The sequence below is a fragment of the Euphorbia lathyris genome, chromosome 4 (assembly GCF_963576675.1).
Source record: "Euphorbia lathyris chromosome 4, ddEupLath1.1, whole genome shotgun sequence".
NCBI classification, from domain to species: Eukaryota; Viridiplantae; Streptophyta; class Magnoliopsida; order Malpighiales; family Euphorbiaceae; genus Euphorbia; species Euphorbia lathyris.
This window is the reverse complement of record NC_088913.1, coordinates 60576986-60597921: the sequence shown is the minus strand read 5'-3', so window position 1 is coordinate 60597921 and position 20936 is coordinate 60576986. Positions and strand designations below refer to the sequence as shown.

Sequence of the window (20936 nt, the reverse complement as noted above, 5' to 3'; positions counted from 1 at the left end):
ACTTGGGAAAAGGCTGCATTGCCCCTCTTAGTTTACAAGATCAGTGTAAGGTTAGGAGGCTTTTGGAGCCATAGGGATTAACCGTCATGCTCTCTTGGGGAGAAATATGGTTGCTCAGTGTAAATTTTGCAAAGTTAAGTTAGGGCTGTAGGAAGGGGCTGCATTTCCCTTATTGGTTTACGAGGTTGGTGCGATCATGCACTCCGATGGTTCGTAAGGTTGGTGCGATCATGCACTTCGAGGTTTAGTACTTATTTTTTCAACACTTATAATAAATATTCAACACTTAAAATTCAATATTTATTTTTTCAGCATTTAATTTTCAATTTCTATCAAATAACACCTAAATCGATACCTAGTTGTAGTTTTTATTTTGTTCATAGAAACGCTAATCGAGCAGCTGATGAAACCGCAAGATGAGGTCTTTCTGTCTCAACTTGTAAAGGCTTGACAAGTTAACAAGAACCCTAAACAAATCTAGTTTGTAGATCTACGTACATCATACATGCCTTTGAAATCTACAATTTTTTATCTCTCCTTCCTTTCTTCGTTTATAACAAACATACCCTCAGCGTAAAATAAATAAAATAAAACAAAAAGGAGCATTCTATTCGGAATCGGATATTGAGAAAGCAATTGAATAGAAGGAAGTCAACCAAACTGCCGTCACTCATATATATATAACAAACACTACTGTACAAAACATTAAATACAAACTTAAGTCTTTCCTTCACTCACTTCTTCCTCCTCCTCTCGACCTCTCCTTTCTCAATTCAATTCGATATGCGCAACAGGCATGAAGCTTCTTCTTCTTCTAAATCAAAGCCCTTCACCACTCAAGAAGGTGATTCCGCCGGAGGAACTACCACCAATGTTGCGGCCGTTCCTGGTTTGATTAATGGAACTCCTAGACGCTCGGAATTTGTTTGGTTGATATTGTTTGGGGTTCTCATATACTCCTCATGGGCTGTTTACAATCTTCAATTTCAGACTTTGCCTTTGCCTCTCACAGCTGATCAGGCCGGAAAGAGGGGCTTTTCCGAGGTGGAGGCAATGCAGCATGTCCGTGCCTTAACTCAATTGGGTCCTCATCCTGTTGCCTCTCATTCCCTGGACGTTGCTGTGCAGGTATTTTAAAGATTCATGCTTGGCCTAACAAATTTAAACCTTACCTTAGAATAATGTCCATTTTACTTGTGTTTATATGCTGGATAATCTATTCTGCTTAATTGGTTTTGATTTAGACATTTGGGTTGAAAGAGTTTATTGTATTGGTTATGTTTCAATGGATATAATTATATATGTAGTAATTCAATTTCTGAATAGCATTAATATCATTGCAGAAAGTTATATTGACTCCAATCTCTTGCTCTCACTTTGACTATGAATGAAGCAGGTTTGACCTGTTCTGCTTCTATCCTGCTTCTGTTTCAGAAAATATGTAATATCTTACTGTATCTTGCATTTTCTTAATAAACCATCAGATATTGAAAACATTATCAGCTCAAAAAAGGAGCAAGTTGACATATATGTTTTAAACTAATTTTAATATAGGCAATCTATATTTCTGGTTTCAATATGCAGTCTAGATGTGCATAATTAATAATGTATTTCCTGTTGCTTGGGTCTGTCATTAATAAAGACCATTTGTAATGCCAGCACTTGTGATAACTTCATTTAACATCCAACCACAGTATGTTTTGGCAGCAGCAGAAAACATTAAGAAAACAGCTCATTGGGAGGTTGATGTTGAAGTTGATCTTTTCCATACAAAGTTTGGTGCAAATCGTCTGGTCAGTGGTCTATTTAAGGGGAAAACGCTTCTTTATTCAGATCTTAACCACGTCGTACTAAGAATCTTGCCAAAATATGCATTTGAAGCAGGAGAAAGTGCTATTCTTGTCTCTTCTCACATTGATACAGTTTTCTCAACGTATGTTATCTCTGTTTTTCTTATCTAATATTTATGTAAATCAATACTTTGTTGTTCCTTTGCTGTTAACTTGGATGATTCTATTTATATAAACAGTGCATGTTCCTTGTAGAATAGATGATGATGATATTTGTAAGTAATTGTTTATCTAGCTGTGTCTTTTAAGTCCTAAGTTCTATAAGATTATGGAAACTTCGGAAATTAAAGTATCTGGCAGAGTATTATATTGCCCAAAGAAAAAATCTACGAACTTGCTTTGAGGCTTTATTTATTTCGTGAGAAAAACAAACATGTTCTTTAGAAAAACCTTACTCTCTATTTCTCGGTTGTGATATTAAAATTAATTACAAACTATTCTATTTCTATTCTTTTAACAGTACAACAAAACATTTGGACCTTTATTGATTTCCATACTTTTCAATCAGTCATCTAATACAAGAGGAAAACAGTTCTACTTGTGCCAATTACTTTGATTTTTTGTTTATCTTTGAAAGTGGGTTACTTTGTCCTTTCAGTGGGAATATTTTCAAATGTCAACTTTCCTGAACATCTAAATATTAGGAAAAATATACCCATGAAACAAATGAATCCATAGTACTGGTATCAGCATCATGATTACGTTTAGAGTAGAAAAAAGAAAAAAAACGGCTACATGTGGTCATTATAGTTTTAGCCGAAGAGCAGAAGGCACAATAGATTGTAGATCCTTATTTAGGACTTGACTCAATAAAAAACTATCTCTGTGGAAATTTATGATTAGAACTTCAGGAAGAAGACTTTCTTTCAATTTTCTTGTGCAAGGAATAAAAACTATGAGGAAATTTTTAACGCTTTCTGATCATAAATTGTATATTCACTACATCTGGCTGTTGGTCTTTATGGTTCATCCTTACATATCTTTTATATGCTTCAGTCACTCGTGAAGTATGATGATCAGAGTCTGCTTTCACAATTATGTTGCTGTCCACTGCCTTCTTACTGAAAAGGTGCTTGAAATGTTTCAGGGAAGGCGCTGGAGATTGCAGTTCTTGTGTGGCTGTTATGTTGGAACTTGCTCGAGGTATTTCTCAATGGGGTCATGGGTTCAAGAATGCTATCATATTCTTATTTAATACTGGGGAGGAGGAAGGTCTAACTGGTGCTCATAGCTTTATCACTCAGGTTCGATACATTATCAACTTCTACTTATTAATACTATAGCCTTTTCCCTAATTTAACCTTTTAGCTTTGGCAGATATGTATTATTTGGTCAAAAGAAAAAATGTCAATGATCTTAGTCTTTCTAATTTTTCTTTTCAATAATGAGCCTTGGCGCAACGGTAAAACGTTGTTGCCGTGTGACCTGAGGTCACGGGTTCGAGTCTTAGGAGCGGCCTCTTGCCAATTAAATTGGCAAGGGAAGGCTTGCCCCCAATACACCCTTGTGGTGGGACCCCTCCCCGGACCCTCGCTCAGCGGGGACGCGTAATGCGACCGGGCCGCCCTTTTTTTTTTAATGATTTTGTTTGAGGTGTTATCTTAAATAATTTGTTTAGTAAGATGACTCTGCAATTCTCAAACAGGTCAAAGTATGATTTTTTTTTTTGGAATCTCCTAGGACATTTCTTTCTAAAATATTTCCAATGTAGTATGATGAAGTTTATTTTTCTGATACAGCATCCTTGGAGTAAAACTATTCGTATGGCTATTGATCTGGAGGCCATGGGTATAGGGGGGCCGTCTGGAATTTTTCAGGTATAGTCTGAATCAATTTGTTTCCATTTTCTAAGTTTACATTGTTCATTAAGATACAAGCAAACAGAAGTGTTTTACTTTTTCCTTTTATTTATTAATGCTGAAGAGTATGAAATAAATTATTTAAGGTTGGGATTATACTGGACAATGGAATGTTCAGAAGGAGGCAAGACAAACATGATTGTGTTAGTGCAATGCAGGATGTTACTACCCACCAAAATAACTTGCTGAATTTAATTGAATATCTGATGTGACTAGATGATTGGGTTAGGCTTTTTAACAAATGCATTTAGGGGTGTGATGGTCACTTCATTCCCAGAATTTTAATCCATGGGCCAATCCTATAGAAAATATGAAATCTGGAAGCCACCTCATTATGCTGAAAAGCATATGAAAATTGGCCCACACAAGGGTGGAGCAGCTTCACATGACCTTCATATCAATCTAGGCCTGAATTCTACAAATTAAACCCTGAATCATGTGTTCCTTTTAATATTATCTGTATTGTAAGAAGGTCCCTCTCTGGATAATAGACATGTTGGGCATTTGTCCTATCCATTTTGCATGTTCTGCTTGGGCACCTCATCCATTTTGAAGGGCCTATATAATTAACTAATGATCGCTCATCTTTGGTATCAAATCATCCAATTGTTATGACATTCTCTAGATTTAGAAGTAGAAACTTGTCATTAACTAGCTTGTGCAAATCATGGATGGCACACAGGCAAATCACTCTGTTTTTTCTGAGAGATGGAAGTGATTGAGTTTATGATGCTGCTGCTCTTTCCTCTCTATATCGAGTAGAGCAATGAATCTGGTTATTATGCATTTAACTGATTAGATATATATAAGTCAACTATCCATATTCTCCACATGGTTCGTTATCATTGTATATAATCTGCCAAGCACTGTATATGGGTCATTTATGATTCTTCATGTACAGGCTGGTCCTCATCCATGGGCAATTGAGAACTTTGCATTGGCTGCAAAATACCCATCTGGTCATATCTTAGCTCAGGTTTGTAATTTTTTTGTTGATAGTTTTCCTTTCACATGTGTATCTGTATATATATAGAATATCTTTGTGATAGATGATATATTTCTGTGGCTTTGGTTGTGCAGGATCTTTTTTCATCTGGAGTGATTAAATCTGCCACAGATTTCCAAGTATACAAAGAGGTTGCTGGTCTTTCAGGGCTTGACTTTGCTTACACAGATAATAGTGGTGTATATCATACTAAGGTATTGCTTTTTTGCCCTTTTTTTTTTTTGGGAGGAAATGTGATATGTATATGCTTGAAGCTCTTTATTATCATGGAGGGAGTGAAATATGGGGCAACCCTCAAGCAGAATGTTATGCATGACAAAACCAAGATTTCTGTTTCTATTATCTGATCGGAATTAGTTTCATTATGAAATGGAGGCTTATGAGTCGCAACCTAATTTTCAGTCTTAGCCTCAGCCTTCTATTAGCAAAGAACCTTAGTGAAACAACACTTTTGGAGTGGATGGCATGATGTGCCTTGTTTAATTACACCATGCTCTGATTGCTGTGGCTTGAGGAACCGAACCTGTCATGATATGCACCATTTTGACTTGCTAACATGTGTGTGAGAGCTAGCTTAGTTTGGCATGGTCTTGAAAGCTGAAGTTGTCACATCTTTTGCTATGTATGTCTATGTATGTTGCTCTGGATCTATATGGTTCATCCTAAAAAGAGAGGAATTAATGTTTTTTTATGCCTACAAAAAGGATGTAACATATTAAAAAACTTATGTCTGATTGTTCACTTTGAAGGTCAAATAGATTGTAATGCTCACCTAACTGTGTTTGAAGATGTGAATGAGTTTATTCAGATTACCAAAGAATAAATATTAAATAATCACACATAAATTCTAGATCATATTCAAAAGTATCTATGTAATAAAAAATTTGAAAATTTTGCCATTGCAGAATGACAAATTGGAATTCCTCAAATCTGGGTCTCTTCAGCATCTTGGAGAGAATATGCTTGCTTTCTTGCTTCAGATTGCTCCAACAGCTCAGCTCCCAATAGAAAAGGCAACTGGGGAAGAAGGAAGAAGTGGCCATGACACTGTTGTATTTTTTGATATTTTGGTACTTTTAACTACTGAGACTTCAAATTCTTGGTTTTGCATTCATATGGTCATTGTGCAAATTGTGCGATCTAAGAATGAAGTTCACAACTGTTATTTCTAACACATGTCAATCTCAGGGGAAATACATGGTCACATATAATCAACGTTTTGCAGACATGCTTCACAACTCGGTGATAATCCAGTCACTTCTAATATGGACTACATCATTGCTCATGGGTGGTTATCCAGCTGTATTTTCTTTGGGTTTGTCATGTCTCAGTGCTGTCCTTACATTGGTATTTTCAATAAGTTTCTCTGTCCTTGTGGCCTTTTTTCTACCCCAAATATCTCCATCACCAGTGCCCTATGTTGCCAATCCATGGCTAGTAGTTGGGTTATTTGCTGCACCTGCACTTATCGGGGCATTAACTGGCCAACATTTTGGGTATATTATTCTAAAAATGTATTTATCAAATGTATACTCCAAGAGAAAGGATCTGTCATCTGTTATCCAAGCTGATTTGGTCAAGTTAGAGGCTGAAAGATGGCTGTTTAAAGCTGGTTTTGTTCAATGGTTGATTCTTCTAATCTTGGGACATTATTACAAAATTGGCTCATCGTACATTGCACTCTCTTGGCTAGTCCCGCCAGCATTCACATGTAAGTTTGCATTTCTGAATTAGCATGGATAGGAAAGAAACAGATTTTCATGGCTAGCTTGAAATTGAGAAAGATAGTTTCAAATCACATGATCTAATGTGGTGGTTTTTTGTTGATCTGTTTTCAACTATTGAAATATTCAGATGGATTGCTTGAAGCAACTCTAACACCAGCCCGTTTTCCAAGGCCTCTCAAACTTGCAACCCTACTGATGGGCTTGGCTGTACCAATTCTAATTTCTGCAGGAACCTTCATTCGCTTGACTGGCACATTAATTGGGATTATGGTGCGATTTGAAAGGTAATTTTATAATGTTGTTATCATGTGACTCTCTCAAAGGCCATTCCTTAACTTCAAATTCTTGCTTTTCTGCTAAAAGGATTTGTATCATTTGTTGTTTAGCAAACTATAGGTTTGACACTTGCAGAAAATATTTTCTACTTCTGTTTTTCTTATACTCCATCCATTCTTTTTTACATGTCATTTAAGGTTCTATATCAAGACCAATGAAGTATTAATTACTGTTAAAAATGACTGATTTACACTTAATACTTCTCTCCTAAAACACTACTTTATGTGCCGAAACTTCTCTTCTCAATTTTTATGGCTTAAGTATAGGACTGTTTGCTTAATACTAAAGCTCTCTTAATGTAAATAAGGGGAAACTTGGAAAGATATTGCCAAAAGTGCAGAGGTAATACAAAATGTCATGTAAAAATGAACAAACTGATAAACCTTAAAAGTCATATAGTGAAAAAGGGATAGCATACTTTCTTACCTTCTTGACGGAAAAGAAATTTGTACTAGTGGATTAGAGAGGGTAGGGTTCCTCTACAAACCTTTCAAGCTAAAGTTGATTATAGTTGGTAAGCGGTTAGAACTTTTTGTAGGGTATTAAAAATTTGCACGTTTCTAGACAAGAAATAATAAACCCTTTGTGATTAAGTAAAGGAAAATAAATGTTTAGAGACTAAAGTTTAAAAATATATTTAATTGAAAAGAGATGTATGGTTTTTATTTGTTTTAAAATAATTGAACTAAAATTTCATACAGGAAAGTTAAGAATAAGGGTAGAAACCAGTTCTCAAAAACCATAAATTTGAAAACTATTATATTTGAACCTAACATCATTCTTTTTACGTGGAATAAGCTTTTGAATGTGCCTCAGACAGATGCTAAGTTTCTGGGTGGCACATATTTAGTGTTGAGTTGCTTATTAATATGTGAATTATCTTTTCAAACATTATACTACAGTACATTTTATCTCTCGTTGCTAGATGTCTAGAAATTGACTAGAAATGGTTTTTTCTTTTCCCTGCAGGAATCCAGGCAGCAGCCCAGAGTGGATGGGAAACGTAATGATATCTGTTTTTGTAGCTGTCATCATATGCTTCACTTTGATTTACATCCTTTCATATGTCCATCTTTCAGGTTACATTTCAATTGATTTCTTCATTTGGTTGAAATTACATATTTACATTTTTGTTAGAGATGGCTTTTCTATTTGGTGAATTAGTGTATTTGTCATCAGGACCTTAAGTAAAATTTGTTAAATCACCTGGGTCATCCGAAAATGAGTTAATATAAGATATTTCCTTATATAAGAAAAGAAAGTATCACTTGATCCAGATTGTCAAGATCTGAATGCAGTTTGGTTTACGCTATGAACACGGCATGAACTATTTCAAATGGACAATCCATCAAAATTACAATACTTTGTACTATTCCTTATTGCTAAAAGTTTTATCTTCTTTGCCTTGTTAATGAACAATTAAACAAGTACATAAAATTGTGATGATAATCCAAAACAAAGCAGTTAATATGCAGTAAATTCATGTGATCTGTGCTGCTACTGGACAGTATTGCTTCTAACATCCCCTGATTCTATAGCATGATAATTGATGAAGCTGTTGATTGCTTACTTACCTGAAATCAGATATTTGAATGTTCCAAATTAAAGATGAATACAGTAGGCGTCGTTAAAATTAACATTTTTCGGAAGCTGAAATGTTAAATATACAGCAACTAATCAAGTTAAAAGTTAAGGCCTTAATTTCATCATCTGTATGGGTTTATTATTGGAATCAATTATCATGATAGTGGTCGGAATTGAATAAAATGTTTTAACTGCACTTACTTTTGTACTCTAGGCGCAAAGGTATCAATCATCCTCGCAACTAGTCTTTTGTTTGGCTTCTCACTCATTTTAATATCTTCCGGCATTCTTCCGCCATTTACTGAAGATGCTGCCAGAGCCGTGAATGTGAGTTTGCATTTGCTTATAGCTATAATTTTGTTTTCTTAACTTTCAAATTCCTCAAAATTCTCTGTGTTAATGATTCTGAATGTTTGTAAATTATACTTAATTGGAAACTTTGTGATTTTCCATTGAATCATCTTTTTTCTATTTACTGTGTATATGTTAGATTCAGTTATAAGGAATGAAGGATAATTTAAGAATTAAGGGACATGTGGTTTGGATTCTTATGAGAGTTACAAGAACCCAAACCACGTGTCCCAAATTCCTTCATTCCCATTAGATTATTCTCTATCATTCAGCTGGTTGTATGAGCCATAAATATCATCGTAGTTGGGTTGGCTGGTTTGCACATGTTGGGTACATGGAATATATTATTGACGGCGAAGCAAATGGTTCACTACCTTTTAGTACAATTGTTCTTTCTATTTACATCCTATTGTAACAGACATGTAAAAGTTTTTTTATATGTGATACACTATAAATACAATGATATATATATTTGGATGGTTGCGATGTGATTCCTGCAATCTCAATGTGAATCGGCGTCTGGTTCGTTTCACATTGGTGAAGAGATTGAGTTAGAATATACATCTGAAAATTTTGAACATTATGGTTCTCAGGTTGTGCATGTTGTGGATGCCACAGGAAGCTACGGCAGTAAGCAAGACCCTAGCTCATATGTATACCTTTTTTCCGTAACTCCGGGGAAGTTGACAAAGGAGGCTGAACATATTAAAGAAGGATTTTCATGTGGTAGAGGAAAGGTTGTGGATTTTGTTACTTTTACTGCTGAATATGGTTGTTGGACCCATGAAGACACAGAAACGAAAGATGGATGGAGTGATGCAGATATTCCCACAATGCACATTGATAGTGATGTTAAGGCAGATAAAAGAATAACTCAAGTTTCGATTGATACAAAAGCTTCTGTACGTTGGTCTCTTGCAATCAATACCGCAGAAATAGAAGATTTCACTTTGACAGGTAAGCTGAACTTTCTTTAGGTGCTATAATCCTGAGATTGATGCGATGTTCTAATGTTCAATTGGTGTTTAATCTTCGAAGTGAAATTTATTCCAATTCTTCACCAAAAATAGGTAGAACAAATCTCAGATTCTTAACCCTGAATGCAGGAAATTCGGAGGAATTAGTACCATTGGACAAGAAGAGCAGCACGGATGGCTGGCATATTATTCAATTTGCAGGAGGAAGACAAAGTCCTAGAAAGTTTGTGCTAACTCTTCAATGGGTGAACAAATCTATGAAGCCTGCTGAGGATGTGGCAAGCCGATCAAATGAGGATCAACAGCCTCTGTTAAAGCTAAGAACCGATGTGGACGAATTAACACCTAAAGCTGAAAGGGTGCTTGAGAAGCTACCAAAATGGTGTTCCCAGTTTGGGAAGTCATCATCTCCCTATAACTTGGCATTTTTGAGCAGTCTTCCTGTTAATTTGTAGGTATAATTGATTAAACTAACATTGAACGAGTCTTAGATCAGATCTTCATACATAGGGTGAGTTGAGATGGGAAATTAATAAGGCACCACGTGAAATGTATAATTTTAATCACAGTAAGGATGAATAGGAAGTCAAATTAAATGTTTATTTATGCTTGATTTATTTATGGGGTTATGTTATATGTATTAATAGGAGGAGAATTATTGGTTCAAATCTCAGATTCTTAAGCTTTAGGCTTTCTTTCTTGGAGTATGTTTAAATTTAAATTGTATTTAAATATGATAATTATAATATGAATTATTTAACTAATATAATTAAATATATGTAAAATATTCTAATTAAGAATAAATATTAAATTAGGAAAATGAAATATTAATTAATTTAATTGTATTTCTTCCTAATATATATATATATATATATATGAGAAGTTGAGATCAGGAGGTCCTTGATGAGGCCGTTTCTGGTACGTGCATCGGGACCGGTTTCTAAAATATATTCCGATTGTTAAATTAGTGGTTAGTGATGGTAAAATAATAGTATGTAGAGAGAGAGTAAAGAGATAAAGATCAGATCCTTTACCGTGGGTGAGATCCTTTATTTATATGGGTGATTTGTGGAACGGTGCAAAGTCTTTGATACCCCTTGATATAATCCGGACTAAAAATCTGGATTCTTACATGGAGCGAATACATTTACTGGATGGACCTGTTACTCGAGCACGCGTAAAGAAGTTCGAAGAGGAGCTTCAAACATATGTGGTGCAAATATTAGATATGTCGGAGCAAAATGACACAAATGAAATTCAGGAAGCTCTAACTTTGTCGTACCTCTCGGGTTACTCGGAGAGTGGACACATCAAAGAAACCGAACACGAACTAAACGAAACAAACGGTGAAATTGATTCAAAAATCACCATATGAATTTGAACCATTTGGGTTTATTGGGAAAATAAAATCAATTCAATATGAATTGATTTAGCTATTTCAATGGTCAAAATGATAATTTCAACACAAGGTGAACCTTATAATTCCATATGAATTGACTTGGTTTTTCATTGTCTAGAAACATTTATGTAGTATTTTATTTTTATGGTTGACTAAGTTAATTCATTTTTTTTTATAACTGACTAAGTTAATTCATTAATTACCCTTGTACTATTATTATTATTTAAGGTATATAAGAGGCAATTCTAGTCATGGGTTATTTGTGTTTTATGTATTTAAGGGTGAGCCCTTTCATTTGTAAGAGGCACCTTTTGATTAAATAAAAAAAAGAGTTTGTGAGTGATTTCTCTTGTGTTCTTTAAGACACTACTTTGAACAGTTCGAGATTAAATCTTTAACTGTTGGAGACTGGGATCGGGTCTTTACAACTTAGTTTTATAAGGGTTCTTTTCTGTCCGACTCTGATCCGTTAGCTTTTCTTGGATTCAAATCTAATTATCAGGTTTTCAAGGTATTGTTCCTCGTGAGTTCGCATCACTCCTGGCCTGGGGAGATGGTGCGGTCGTGCCCTGGACGTGTGCGAATGCAAGTGGTGATTTCATGCTGGGGAATTGCCTTTCGGCCTAGATGCTTTATCATATATTAATTAGGAATAAAATAGAATTAAAACACCTAATTGGAAAATGCTATCTAGTATGATTAGAAGTAAGTTCTGTTTTTTTGTAACTTAATTTCAGTATCAGTATTTTTAGTTCACTAAGTTTAGTTTAGTATTTATTTATTATAATTATAATAATAATTATTATTATTAGAACCATTATTATTTTTATAAACTTTTTATTTTAATTATTACTATTTTTAAAGGATTATATTATTATTTCAGTATAATTCAGTTCAATAACATTTCATTTATTTTAGTTCAGTTATTTAATTTCAGTAAAAAGGAAGATTACCCTTGTGTAAATTTCTACTATAATATATTTGAAAGAGTGAGAATTTTATTTTGCGAGACAAACAATGAACTTTAACCCTCTTAAATTACCTTGGTTGGCCGAAATAGTAGAAGAGTTTCTCATGATGAGAAAAACGGACTAACAACGGCAACAACAATAGTGTGGAATTAACCTTCGTTATTAATCTTTTCCCGACTTGAATGAATCTATGAGGAACTAATTAGTAGAGCAACAACCAAACACAACAAAACAACAACAGTAGTAAAATGGCAGCCACACAAACACAATGAACAAGCACAATTTTTACGTGGAAAACCCCCTCAATGCAAGGAATAAAAACCACAGGGACCGTACTCCGCTTAAACCTTCCACTATATCAAATAATAATGGGCAAATACACAAGTTCATCCCTAGATAACACTGGAGGCATACACAATCAATATACAATCTTGGAATTTTCCCTCAAGAAGTATGTAATCAATCACAACACAAAAGAAAAGAAGAATCTCAAAGAAGTCACAAATTTGTCTACAATCTGCCCCTGGTACGAACTGGTCTTCCAAGCCTCCGAACGACGATCGCTCCGGTGAAAACAAGCGAACATGTGTTAGGAAGCTTCTGTCCAAAATTCATTTCGTGTGGCTGGATGTAATAGGAGGAAGAACAAATTTTCTCTTTCTCTTTTCTTTGTGGTGGCTGAAAAAGGCTTTTTTTTTTTGAAATAAGGTAAACTTTATTAACTAAGATCAGAAGCGAGAATGTCAAAAATAATCGGTGGTGGACAGGCCCACTCACCACGAACGGATCTAGATGTAACAGCCTTAGCTAAGCCATGAGCTGCTAAATTCGTTGAACGTTTTACATATGAGACTGAACATGAGTTCAAGGCTCTTAACAAATCACAACAATCATTCACTACATCCGATAAATAAGATAATTGACGTTTTTGCTGATGTATGGAACTAATAACTACGAGACAATCTGATTGGACCTCCACATGGTTGAGGTTAAAATCCTTAATCCAGGACAGAGCCTCTCTTACCGCCATTGCCTCTGCCAACGGGGGATCCGTGACATCCGCAAGGTGCCCCATTTTAGCAGCAAAACATCTACCCTGATGATCCCTCAGCAGACACCCATAGGAGCTGAATTTATTCTGGTCATCCACACCTGCGTCAATATTGCACACATAGCTTCCTTCCGACGGTTTCTTCCATTTTGCGATTACGACCGACTGTGGCTGGGGGTGTTTTAGATTGACGATTTGAGCTTTTCTCCAGTCGCGCAATTCCGATAAGGCCATACGGTGGATTTCCTCTGGTGTCTGTTCCCTGTTATTCCAAACCTTATCGTTCCGCGCTTTCCAAATACTCCAGCAAAGCATCGCTACTTCATTTCCCGTCCCTGACGCCCCTCCGATGCAATTTGAAAGCCAGAAGATGAGATCTGTGACTGTCGATACCCTATTGTCCTGAAAGAAGATTTGCCACACTCGGTAGGCTCGTGGACAACTGATAAACACATGAAGATCGTCTTCCCCATAAGCGTTGCATATTGGACAACAGTTTAGGAGGGAGCTTCGTCGGGAAGCCAGGTTACTCATAGTCGGTAAGCAGCTTGTGCAGATCCTCCATAAACAGTTTTTAACTTTTGGGGCCACCTGTGAATTCCAGATTAAATTCCAGTTAATCATAGAGAGATTTGCCGTGTTAGAAGGGCAGGATCCAAGTGCTTTGAGATAACCACTCTTTACTGAATAATTACCGGACTTTTCGTCAGGCCAGAACTAGTCATCCTCACGCTGCCTCCTTCGCGCCGGAATTGAACAGATCAATTGGACATCCCTTCTATTAAAAATTCTACTGATGAGATCAAGGTTCCAAGCGCCATTTTCATTTAGCAGATCCTTCACTAGACCAGTAGGCAGTGTGGTATCGAGAGGGCTGTTAGGGAGAGGGAGGGAATCATCAAGAAGCCACGGGGAGCTCCAGATTGCGCTGGTTTCACCATTCCCAATTTTCCTTCGGAGACCCATCACAAGCAATTCACGTCCCGCCAGGATGCTCCTCCACACAAAGGAAGGGTTATGACCCAAAGGAGCCTGCAAAAAATCAGAGTTAGGAAAATATCGAGCCTTAAGTATTTGAGTCACCAGTGAATCCGGATTCTGCAATATCCTCCAACTTTGTTTTGCAAGTAAGGCAAGGTTGAATAGGTGGGTATTTCTGAACCCGAGTCCTCTGCTTGATTTAGGCCAGCAAAGGTTCACCCAAGATTTCCAATGAAGCCCAGAAGATGATGATCCTGATGAGTTCCACCAAAACCTGTTCAGCATTTTATTGAAGTCGTCACAGAATTCCTTTGGCATGAGGAAGATGCTCATCAGATAGGTTGGGACCGATTGAAGCACAGATTTGATGAGGACTTCCTTTCCGGCGCGTGACAGGTATTTCTCTTTCCAATTATTAATGCGTTTCCATGCTCTATCTTTTAAGAAGCCAAATGTTTGCATTTTGCTTATTTCTACTACAATCGGTGCTCCTAGATAAAAGCCCATGTCATTGACTTCAGAGACTCCAAGTTCATTACACACCGCTGATCTAGCATCAATCTTCGTATTGCCACTAAAAAGCTGAAAAAAGCTCTTAATTTACCCTTACATACTCATAGGGTTAAAACATGGGTCTAACCGTAATTGGACTCCTCATGGGTCAGAAAAGCCCAACATCTCACTGGTTCTTTATTTTTTATTCACGTGGATCACCATAAAAAACGCCCTACACTTAAACGCTTTAATGACTGATTAAAGAAATGTTTAAACTCAAACATTTTGCATTTCAAGAGATGCACACTAACAAACTTGTTGTTAGATTAGTTTATAGCAATTAACGAATCCTTTTGGAAAAGAAAAATTTAAAATTTTGTTGTGCCACTATAGACTATATAATCTTTTCCCAACAAAAACAATGTTAAATAAATAAATAACTAGTATATATTAAAGAAATCCTTTACAAGAAGTAAAGAAGTAAAAATCTAGATTTTTGTTCCCAAAAAAAAAAAAAAAAAAAGTAAAAATCTAGATTTGTGACTAACGAACAGTGGAGTAGCCACAACTGCCAAATTCCCACTTCCACTGCAGTCTCCAAATTCCATCTCAACGTTTTTCTACTTCAAATTAATCAACTTTAGAATCTATCTGAATCTTTTCACACAGGAAACATATCTTCAAGAGATGCGGTCTTTACCCTTGGGAATTGTAGCATCTCCATCCTCTATAAACAACAACCTTTCTTCTCTCAATTTCAACAATCATCTGCATCATCACCACTCTTCTCCTTTTAGGGTTCCTTCTGAACTTAATCACTTACCCCTCTCCAAATCAGGTGTCTCATCACTTCTCTGTCTCTCTAATTTTCTTCTGCCATATCTGCTTGCTTTTTGCAGTTTTTGGATTTTGGGTTTTCGTTCTAGACTTCATATCTGTTTATCTATGTATGCTGTCTTGTGATTTAGTCAATAATCTCTGTCTATCATTAGCTAACCTTGGATTTAGTCAAGATTTTGTGTTTATCTGGGCTTTGATTGCAGTTGTTAGGAAACAAGTCAATGAAATTCAAGATCATCAACACACTACTAATATGCCTTTTTGGTTTGCTGGATTCGATTATTGTTTGATTTAGAATGACTTAGAGCATACTCTAGTTATAAGCCTGGATATTTGACATGTGAGTGAATTATATTGCAGTTTATATCCTAATTATGAAGATAGCTTTTCTTATTTAAAGGAGTTCCCTTTTATTGGTCAATAACAATGTACCTAAGCTATATCATAACTTCTGAGCTTCATTGTCATGTTTATATTCAGTTCTCTTTTTGTTATTTTTTGGGATGAGCTACCAAAATGGTCAAAGTTTTTGTGGGAAGTGCCAATTTAACTCCAAGATACAAAATAACATTATTTTAGTCTCAACGTTTATGAAATGGTACTAATTTAGCCCCAAGTTCCATTACCCAGCACTAAATTGGTACCATTTCACAAAGGTTGACACTAAAATGGTGCTATTTTATACATTGGGGCTAAATTGTCATTTACTAAGAACCTTGAGGTCATTTTGGTACCTTATCCCTTATTTTTTAAATGTTTGCATATCATGTCCTTTCCATATGTTGCTTCACAACCAAATTAAGCTTCAGATACAGAAGAATAGAAATTTAGCTTCTGTATTTTGGTTGCATAGTTTCATGACAGCTTAAACTAATGATTCTGATCCCTGACTATAGGAGTATGCAGAGCAAGTCAGGTAGTGGAATTATTTCCTACTGTGTCTCCTGAGGTTGTTGTAAGGGAGGCCAGGTTAGAGGATTCTTGGGAAGTGGCTGAGACTCACTGCAGTTCTTTCTTCCCTGACTACTCGTTCCCTCTAGATTTTGTATTGAGGGTTGACAGGATGGTGGGGATGTTATCTGGATTCTCAATACCACATGGATGCCGGAGAACTTGTTTGGTTGCTGTCATTGGTAGCTCAGGTGAGGAGTTTTGCTTTGGTAGTGAGGATGTCAAGGTTGGAGGTTTTGATGGGAAATTTAGCCTGAATAGAGGATATGTTACTGGGATATTAACTATAGATACAGTGGCTGATTTTCTTCCAAGAAAAGGTCCACTTCGGCAAAGAAGGTAATGTTAGCAGTTAAAGGAAATCTTAGTACATATGCATGATTAGATGCCTAAATATTGTTGATTTGATTTAGATAAAACCTGTAGAGAGAAGGAAAACTGTTCTTAGAACCTTACCTATCAACTTAAGCTGGGTGGGATCAGTGGTTCTTTGACATGGTATTAGAGCTAGTTAGAACAAGAGGTCTATGTCTACAATTCACGGCCTGGTGAAAAAACCTTTTAGTTAACCGGTAAAGTACGATGGTGTTTTTTTTAGTTGACTGGTAAACTATTATGGTGTTTCTTGCTGTTTAATGAGCAATGTGTTGTTTGCGCGACTCTGATTGTAAATATTGTGAGCTGTTTTTACAATCTCAGCGTGATGAATCCTAGGAAGCACCCACGCTTCTAGAAGGTTCACGTATGAGTGTCGAACACTCCAGGAACACTCGGGGACACACACCCGACACTCTAAAATAAGTGTCCCCTCCTTTTCTTTTGTTTTTTAATGAGGACACTTCAGGGAGACTCCGGGCACACTTTGGGGACACGGATTCTAAGTTAATTAAGTAGAATATAGGGGTATTTTTTTAATAATTTTACAAAAAAGAGGGCTTGATATATACAAAAATAAAATAAAACCCTTATAAAAAAAGAAATATCAAAATCTAATGAAAAGAATATAGCAGCAGCTCCTTTTTTGGTAGTTTAAATAGTTTGAATGATTATATGTTTCTTTTTGATGAATTAATGACTCATTATGGATGTTATTTATGGTTTATAATACTAATGAATGTTATTATATATATAAATTTGGCGTGTCCCCGCCGTACCCGTGTCTCATAATTTTTTTAAAAATGTCGTTTATTGCACCTGCACCCATACGAGTACCCGTGTCGGTGCTTCCTAGGATACACTGAGTGGATATAGTCTTTTAATGCACCTGCTGGATGACCTTTGCTGAGAATAAATGCTAATTGCTAGGAATAACATCACAGAATTAGCAATGATAACGATGATAACATTTTCAGATGTGAACATAAGAAGCTAAATTCTATTATCAATAAAACCAATCGAGGCTACTGCTATATTACTGTTTGGAATTGTCTAACTTAAATATGCGAGCAGATAATATTACAAAATTCAATTAAATGAACACCCACAAGCTCAATTCGAATAATTTTAATTTTTCAAAATAGAGCTTAAGATAATCATTGTTTTTTCATCAGTAGAAGGTGTTTTTGGAATTGTTTTGGAGCTCTAACGAGGTCGGACTCCATGAATGTGATAAGCCCAAAACCAAAAATACATTTGACCTTTACCAACATCCTTGTTTTTTGGATGTTTTCATTTAACCTGCACTATATTATTCATAGATCGTGTTCTAGTGAAGGGTTTTGTATACCACAGGATAAGAGATGCTGTATGTCACACCCAAAGAGGGGACCATGAAAAAAACATGAAGATTGGTCAATTATATGGAATTGACAACATTTGATACTTTTAAAAGGAATGTATTGGGGGTACCATGTAAATGATAGATGAAAATGGTGAAAGTCTTATGAACTTCATAGCTATAACAGATAACCTTTACACCTATATATACAATGAAAGAGTATGGGTAGAGTATGGAGACCCATAAATAGGTAATAATTCTGTAACAATGGCTTTCTGTCTTTTGGAGGGGTAGCCATTCACATTCTCTTTCCATCCCTTTTAAAGTTGCACCGATACAACTCTTATTTCCGTGTTGAGGAATTATCACTACATACTCCAAGATTTTCACAACCATGTGAATCAATTATGAAATTGTTTTCCACCTGATCTCTTACATCTCCCCTGAAATTACGTTTACTTTTGTGTTTCATGTTCATGCAGAATTCTGCATTTCCTCTTCCTTGAGAAGTGGAAAACCTCCATTGTAGATGCTACTAGAAGTAGTGACATTGATGGAGCCCGGAGTGAATGTTAAACAATTGATTTTCCCAGTTACATCATCTGTTTTATTTATCATTATTACATATCTAATTGAGGCACAACCCTCCTTCTAGCTTGAACAGCCCATGCCTTTTTTACTGATCTAGAAAGACTCCGTTGATAATTCATATGTTATTGAGTTCCTTGTGAAAAAAACTTCCTGGTTTCTCTGCTCAAGTGTTTGTGAGCCGTAAGAAAAGAACTTATAGCAAAGGCAATAATGCAAGTATCAGTTTGCAAGTCGTATCAACTTATTTGATATTCATTTTAAAAATTTGCCTTGAATCTCCATGAAAATGGCCATTGTCTATTAATATAAATTTCAAACTTGGGACGGGTACTTTATTAAATTGCATCTCTCTGAAGTTATGGTATTTGACCTTAAATCAGATTAGAAACCATGGGATGTCTAAGAAGTATTTGTTCTGTTCACAAGTGAACTTTTTGTATCGATTTTCCAAATGTATCTTTCTTCCCAGATTACAAAATATATTTGAACTCCAAATGGCCTGCTTCAATGTGAATAAGCTTATATCTCAACTCAACTTAATTTCTTCTAATTAAATCAGGGCTATGCAATTTGCATGCATGAATTGTTGATGATAGCTGGGTGAATGAACGTACGAGTTTGTGGGATCGAATATATGTAGTTGTATTCTTACGATGTATTCATCGACATACAACAGACAGGCATTCTAACATTACTGAGTTGATTTTACCATTTGAGCATAGAAACATAAATATGGTTCACGTGTCTTAACTATGCATTATATTTTCACTGCTTGATACTATGGATATCTAGACAAATACTGATTGCATCATGTAATGAATTGCTAAAAATTTTTTGCGCTTGCGAACGAACACAGGACTGGAATAGCATACATATCAAATGTTGCAGTTCGAGAGAAATATAGACGGAAGGGGATAGCTAAGAGACTTGTAGTGAAGGCAGAGGCTCAAGCAAGGAGCTGGGGTTGTCGTGCCATAGCATTGCACTGTGATCTGAACAACCCAGGAGCCACGAAACTTTACAAGAGTGAGGGATTCAAATGTGTAAAGATACCAGAAGAAGCAAAGTGGCCGCAGCCTAGGACGTCTCCAAATGTGAAATTCAGCTTCATGATGAAGCTTCTGAAAACCCCAACTGCCACTTAATTTTTATAGATTTGGTAAAATGTAAGTAAAAGATGAAATTAGGAGGAGAAATGGGTAACCACTGCTCTGCTGCACAGGTTTGTATACGTAACCAACCATTTATCACTGTTCTGTATTTATGTTGTCTATAATGCTTTGTATCTTCCTTCCAGGAAATACTTGCAACTGCTAATTTATTTTTATAAGATGATTAATCTCACTTCTTATCTGTTTTCGTCCATTAAAATCCGTTTATCTGTTTTAGGCAGTTCGTTGTGTGAGCTAATTATAAAAATTATTGAATCTTAATTTTCAGCCTTAACTAGCAGCTTAAGTTTTTGGTTAAATTGGTTCCATGACGGGTAGTTGAGAGTGAAAAAGAGCGGGAAAGGTTGTTTCAGTTAGTTAGTGCATAAAATGTTACTGACAGCTCAGCTTTTGTAATCCGCATATGATTAACGATCGTGTGTTAGTTTTGTATATAAGCAAATAATGTATTCTGTTTCAGTCAATAAGAGAAGTAGCATTTTGCTTCCTTCTTCCTCTCAATTCATTGTTCTCAACATCTCTATATGGGAAACTAAATCATAATCATGCAGTACGATTTCTCAGTTTTACTTCAATATTTTTCAAATTTTGATTAATGACGAACGATTCTGTTTGAAATATATCACACTTCAATTATGTAAACGTGTGTATATGAAAGTCAATCCAGCCTTAAATTTAAAAGGCACAAAATTCATATTGGCTCCTAAACTATACTTTGAAAATCAATTAGCTTTCCAAACTACTAAAATCACCAATTAAGCCCTTAACCTATTTAGAAATCAACAATTTTCATCCTCTTATCTAATGGTGTTGAGAATTAATAGTAATCTAATCCTAATCCAACAATTAGAGACATGATTAATATTGTAGAGGGTAAGACATATATTCATATCAAGTCCCAAAAGAACCCAGGATAAAAAAAAAAAAGAAGTTTGAAATACATTTTAGTTAGACTATAAATGCATTTTTTAGAAAAAATCAACCATATTTTAGTTGTAGTAAATAATTGTTCAAGTTGGCCATTACTTGATAGACCTTTTTTAACAATACATTTGCAACCATGTGACTGTTTAGGATC

The 20936-nt window shown here is 35.6% G+C and overlaps 2 protein-coding genes across 2 annotated transcripts; both read left to right on the top strand.

Moving 5' to 3' along the window:
• Positions 1–702: 702 nt before the first annotated feature.
• LOC136226778 (uncharacterized) lies at positions 703–10393 on the top strand. The gene is made up of 13 exons (XM_066015430.1): positions 703–1128; positions 1695–1933; positions 2938–3094; positions 3590–3667; positions 4611–4685; positions 4790–4909; positions 5621–5785; positions 5904–6426; positions 6570–6726; positions 7748–7857; positions 8577–8689; positions 9307–9670; positions 9820–10393. Exons 1-13 carry the CDS (start codon positions 784–786, stop codon positions 10143–10145), a joined length of 2772 nt encoding a protein of 923 aa, XP_065871502.1. The 5' UTR covers positions 703–783; the 3' UTR covers positions 10146–10393.
• Positions 10394–15144: 4751 nt separating this feature from the next.
• On the top strand, positions 15145–20039 carry LOC136227482 (GCN5-related N-acetyltransferase 4, chloroplastic). The gene is made up of 3 exons (XM_066016166.1): positions 15145–15425; positions 16324–16717; positions 19543–20039. Exons 1-3 carry the CDS (start codon positions 15275–15277, stop codon positions 19829–19831), a joined length of 834 nt encoding a protein of 277 aa, XP_065872238.1. The 5' UTR covers positions 15145–15274; the 3' UTR covers positions 19832–20039.
• Positions 20040–20936: the final 897 nt, after the last annotated feature.

Bases quoted from the DNA above. Each gene is read 5' to 3' on its own strand.
- LOC136226778 (XM_066015430.1), top strand. From the start codon at position 784: ATGCGCAACAGGCATGAAGCTTCTTCTTCTTCTAAATCAAAGCCCTTC. The intron at 6,427-6,569 runs GTAAGTTTGCAT...TGAAATATTCAG, and splicing joins AGTCCCGCCAGCATTCACAT to ATGGATTGCTTGAAGCAACT. The intron at 7,858-8,576 runs GTTACATTTCAA...TTTGTACTCTAG, and splicing joins TTCATATGTCCATCTTTCAG to GCGCAAAGGTATCAATCATC.
- LOC136227482 (XM_066016166.1), top strand. From the start codon at position 15,275: ATGCGGTCTTTACCCTTGGGAATTGTAGCATCTCCATCCTCTATAAAC. The intron at 15,426-16,323 runs GTGTCTCATCAC...CCCTGACTATAG, and splicing joins CTTACCCCTCTCCAAATCAG to GAGTATGCAGAGCAAGTCAG. The intron at 16,718-19,542 runs GTAATGTTAGCA...GAACGAACACAG, and splicing joins GGTCCACTTCGGCAAAGAAG to GACTGGAATAGCATACATAT.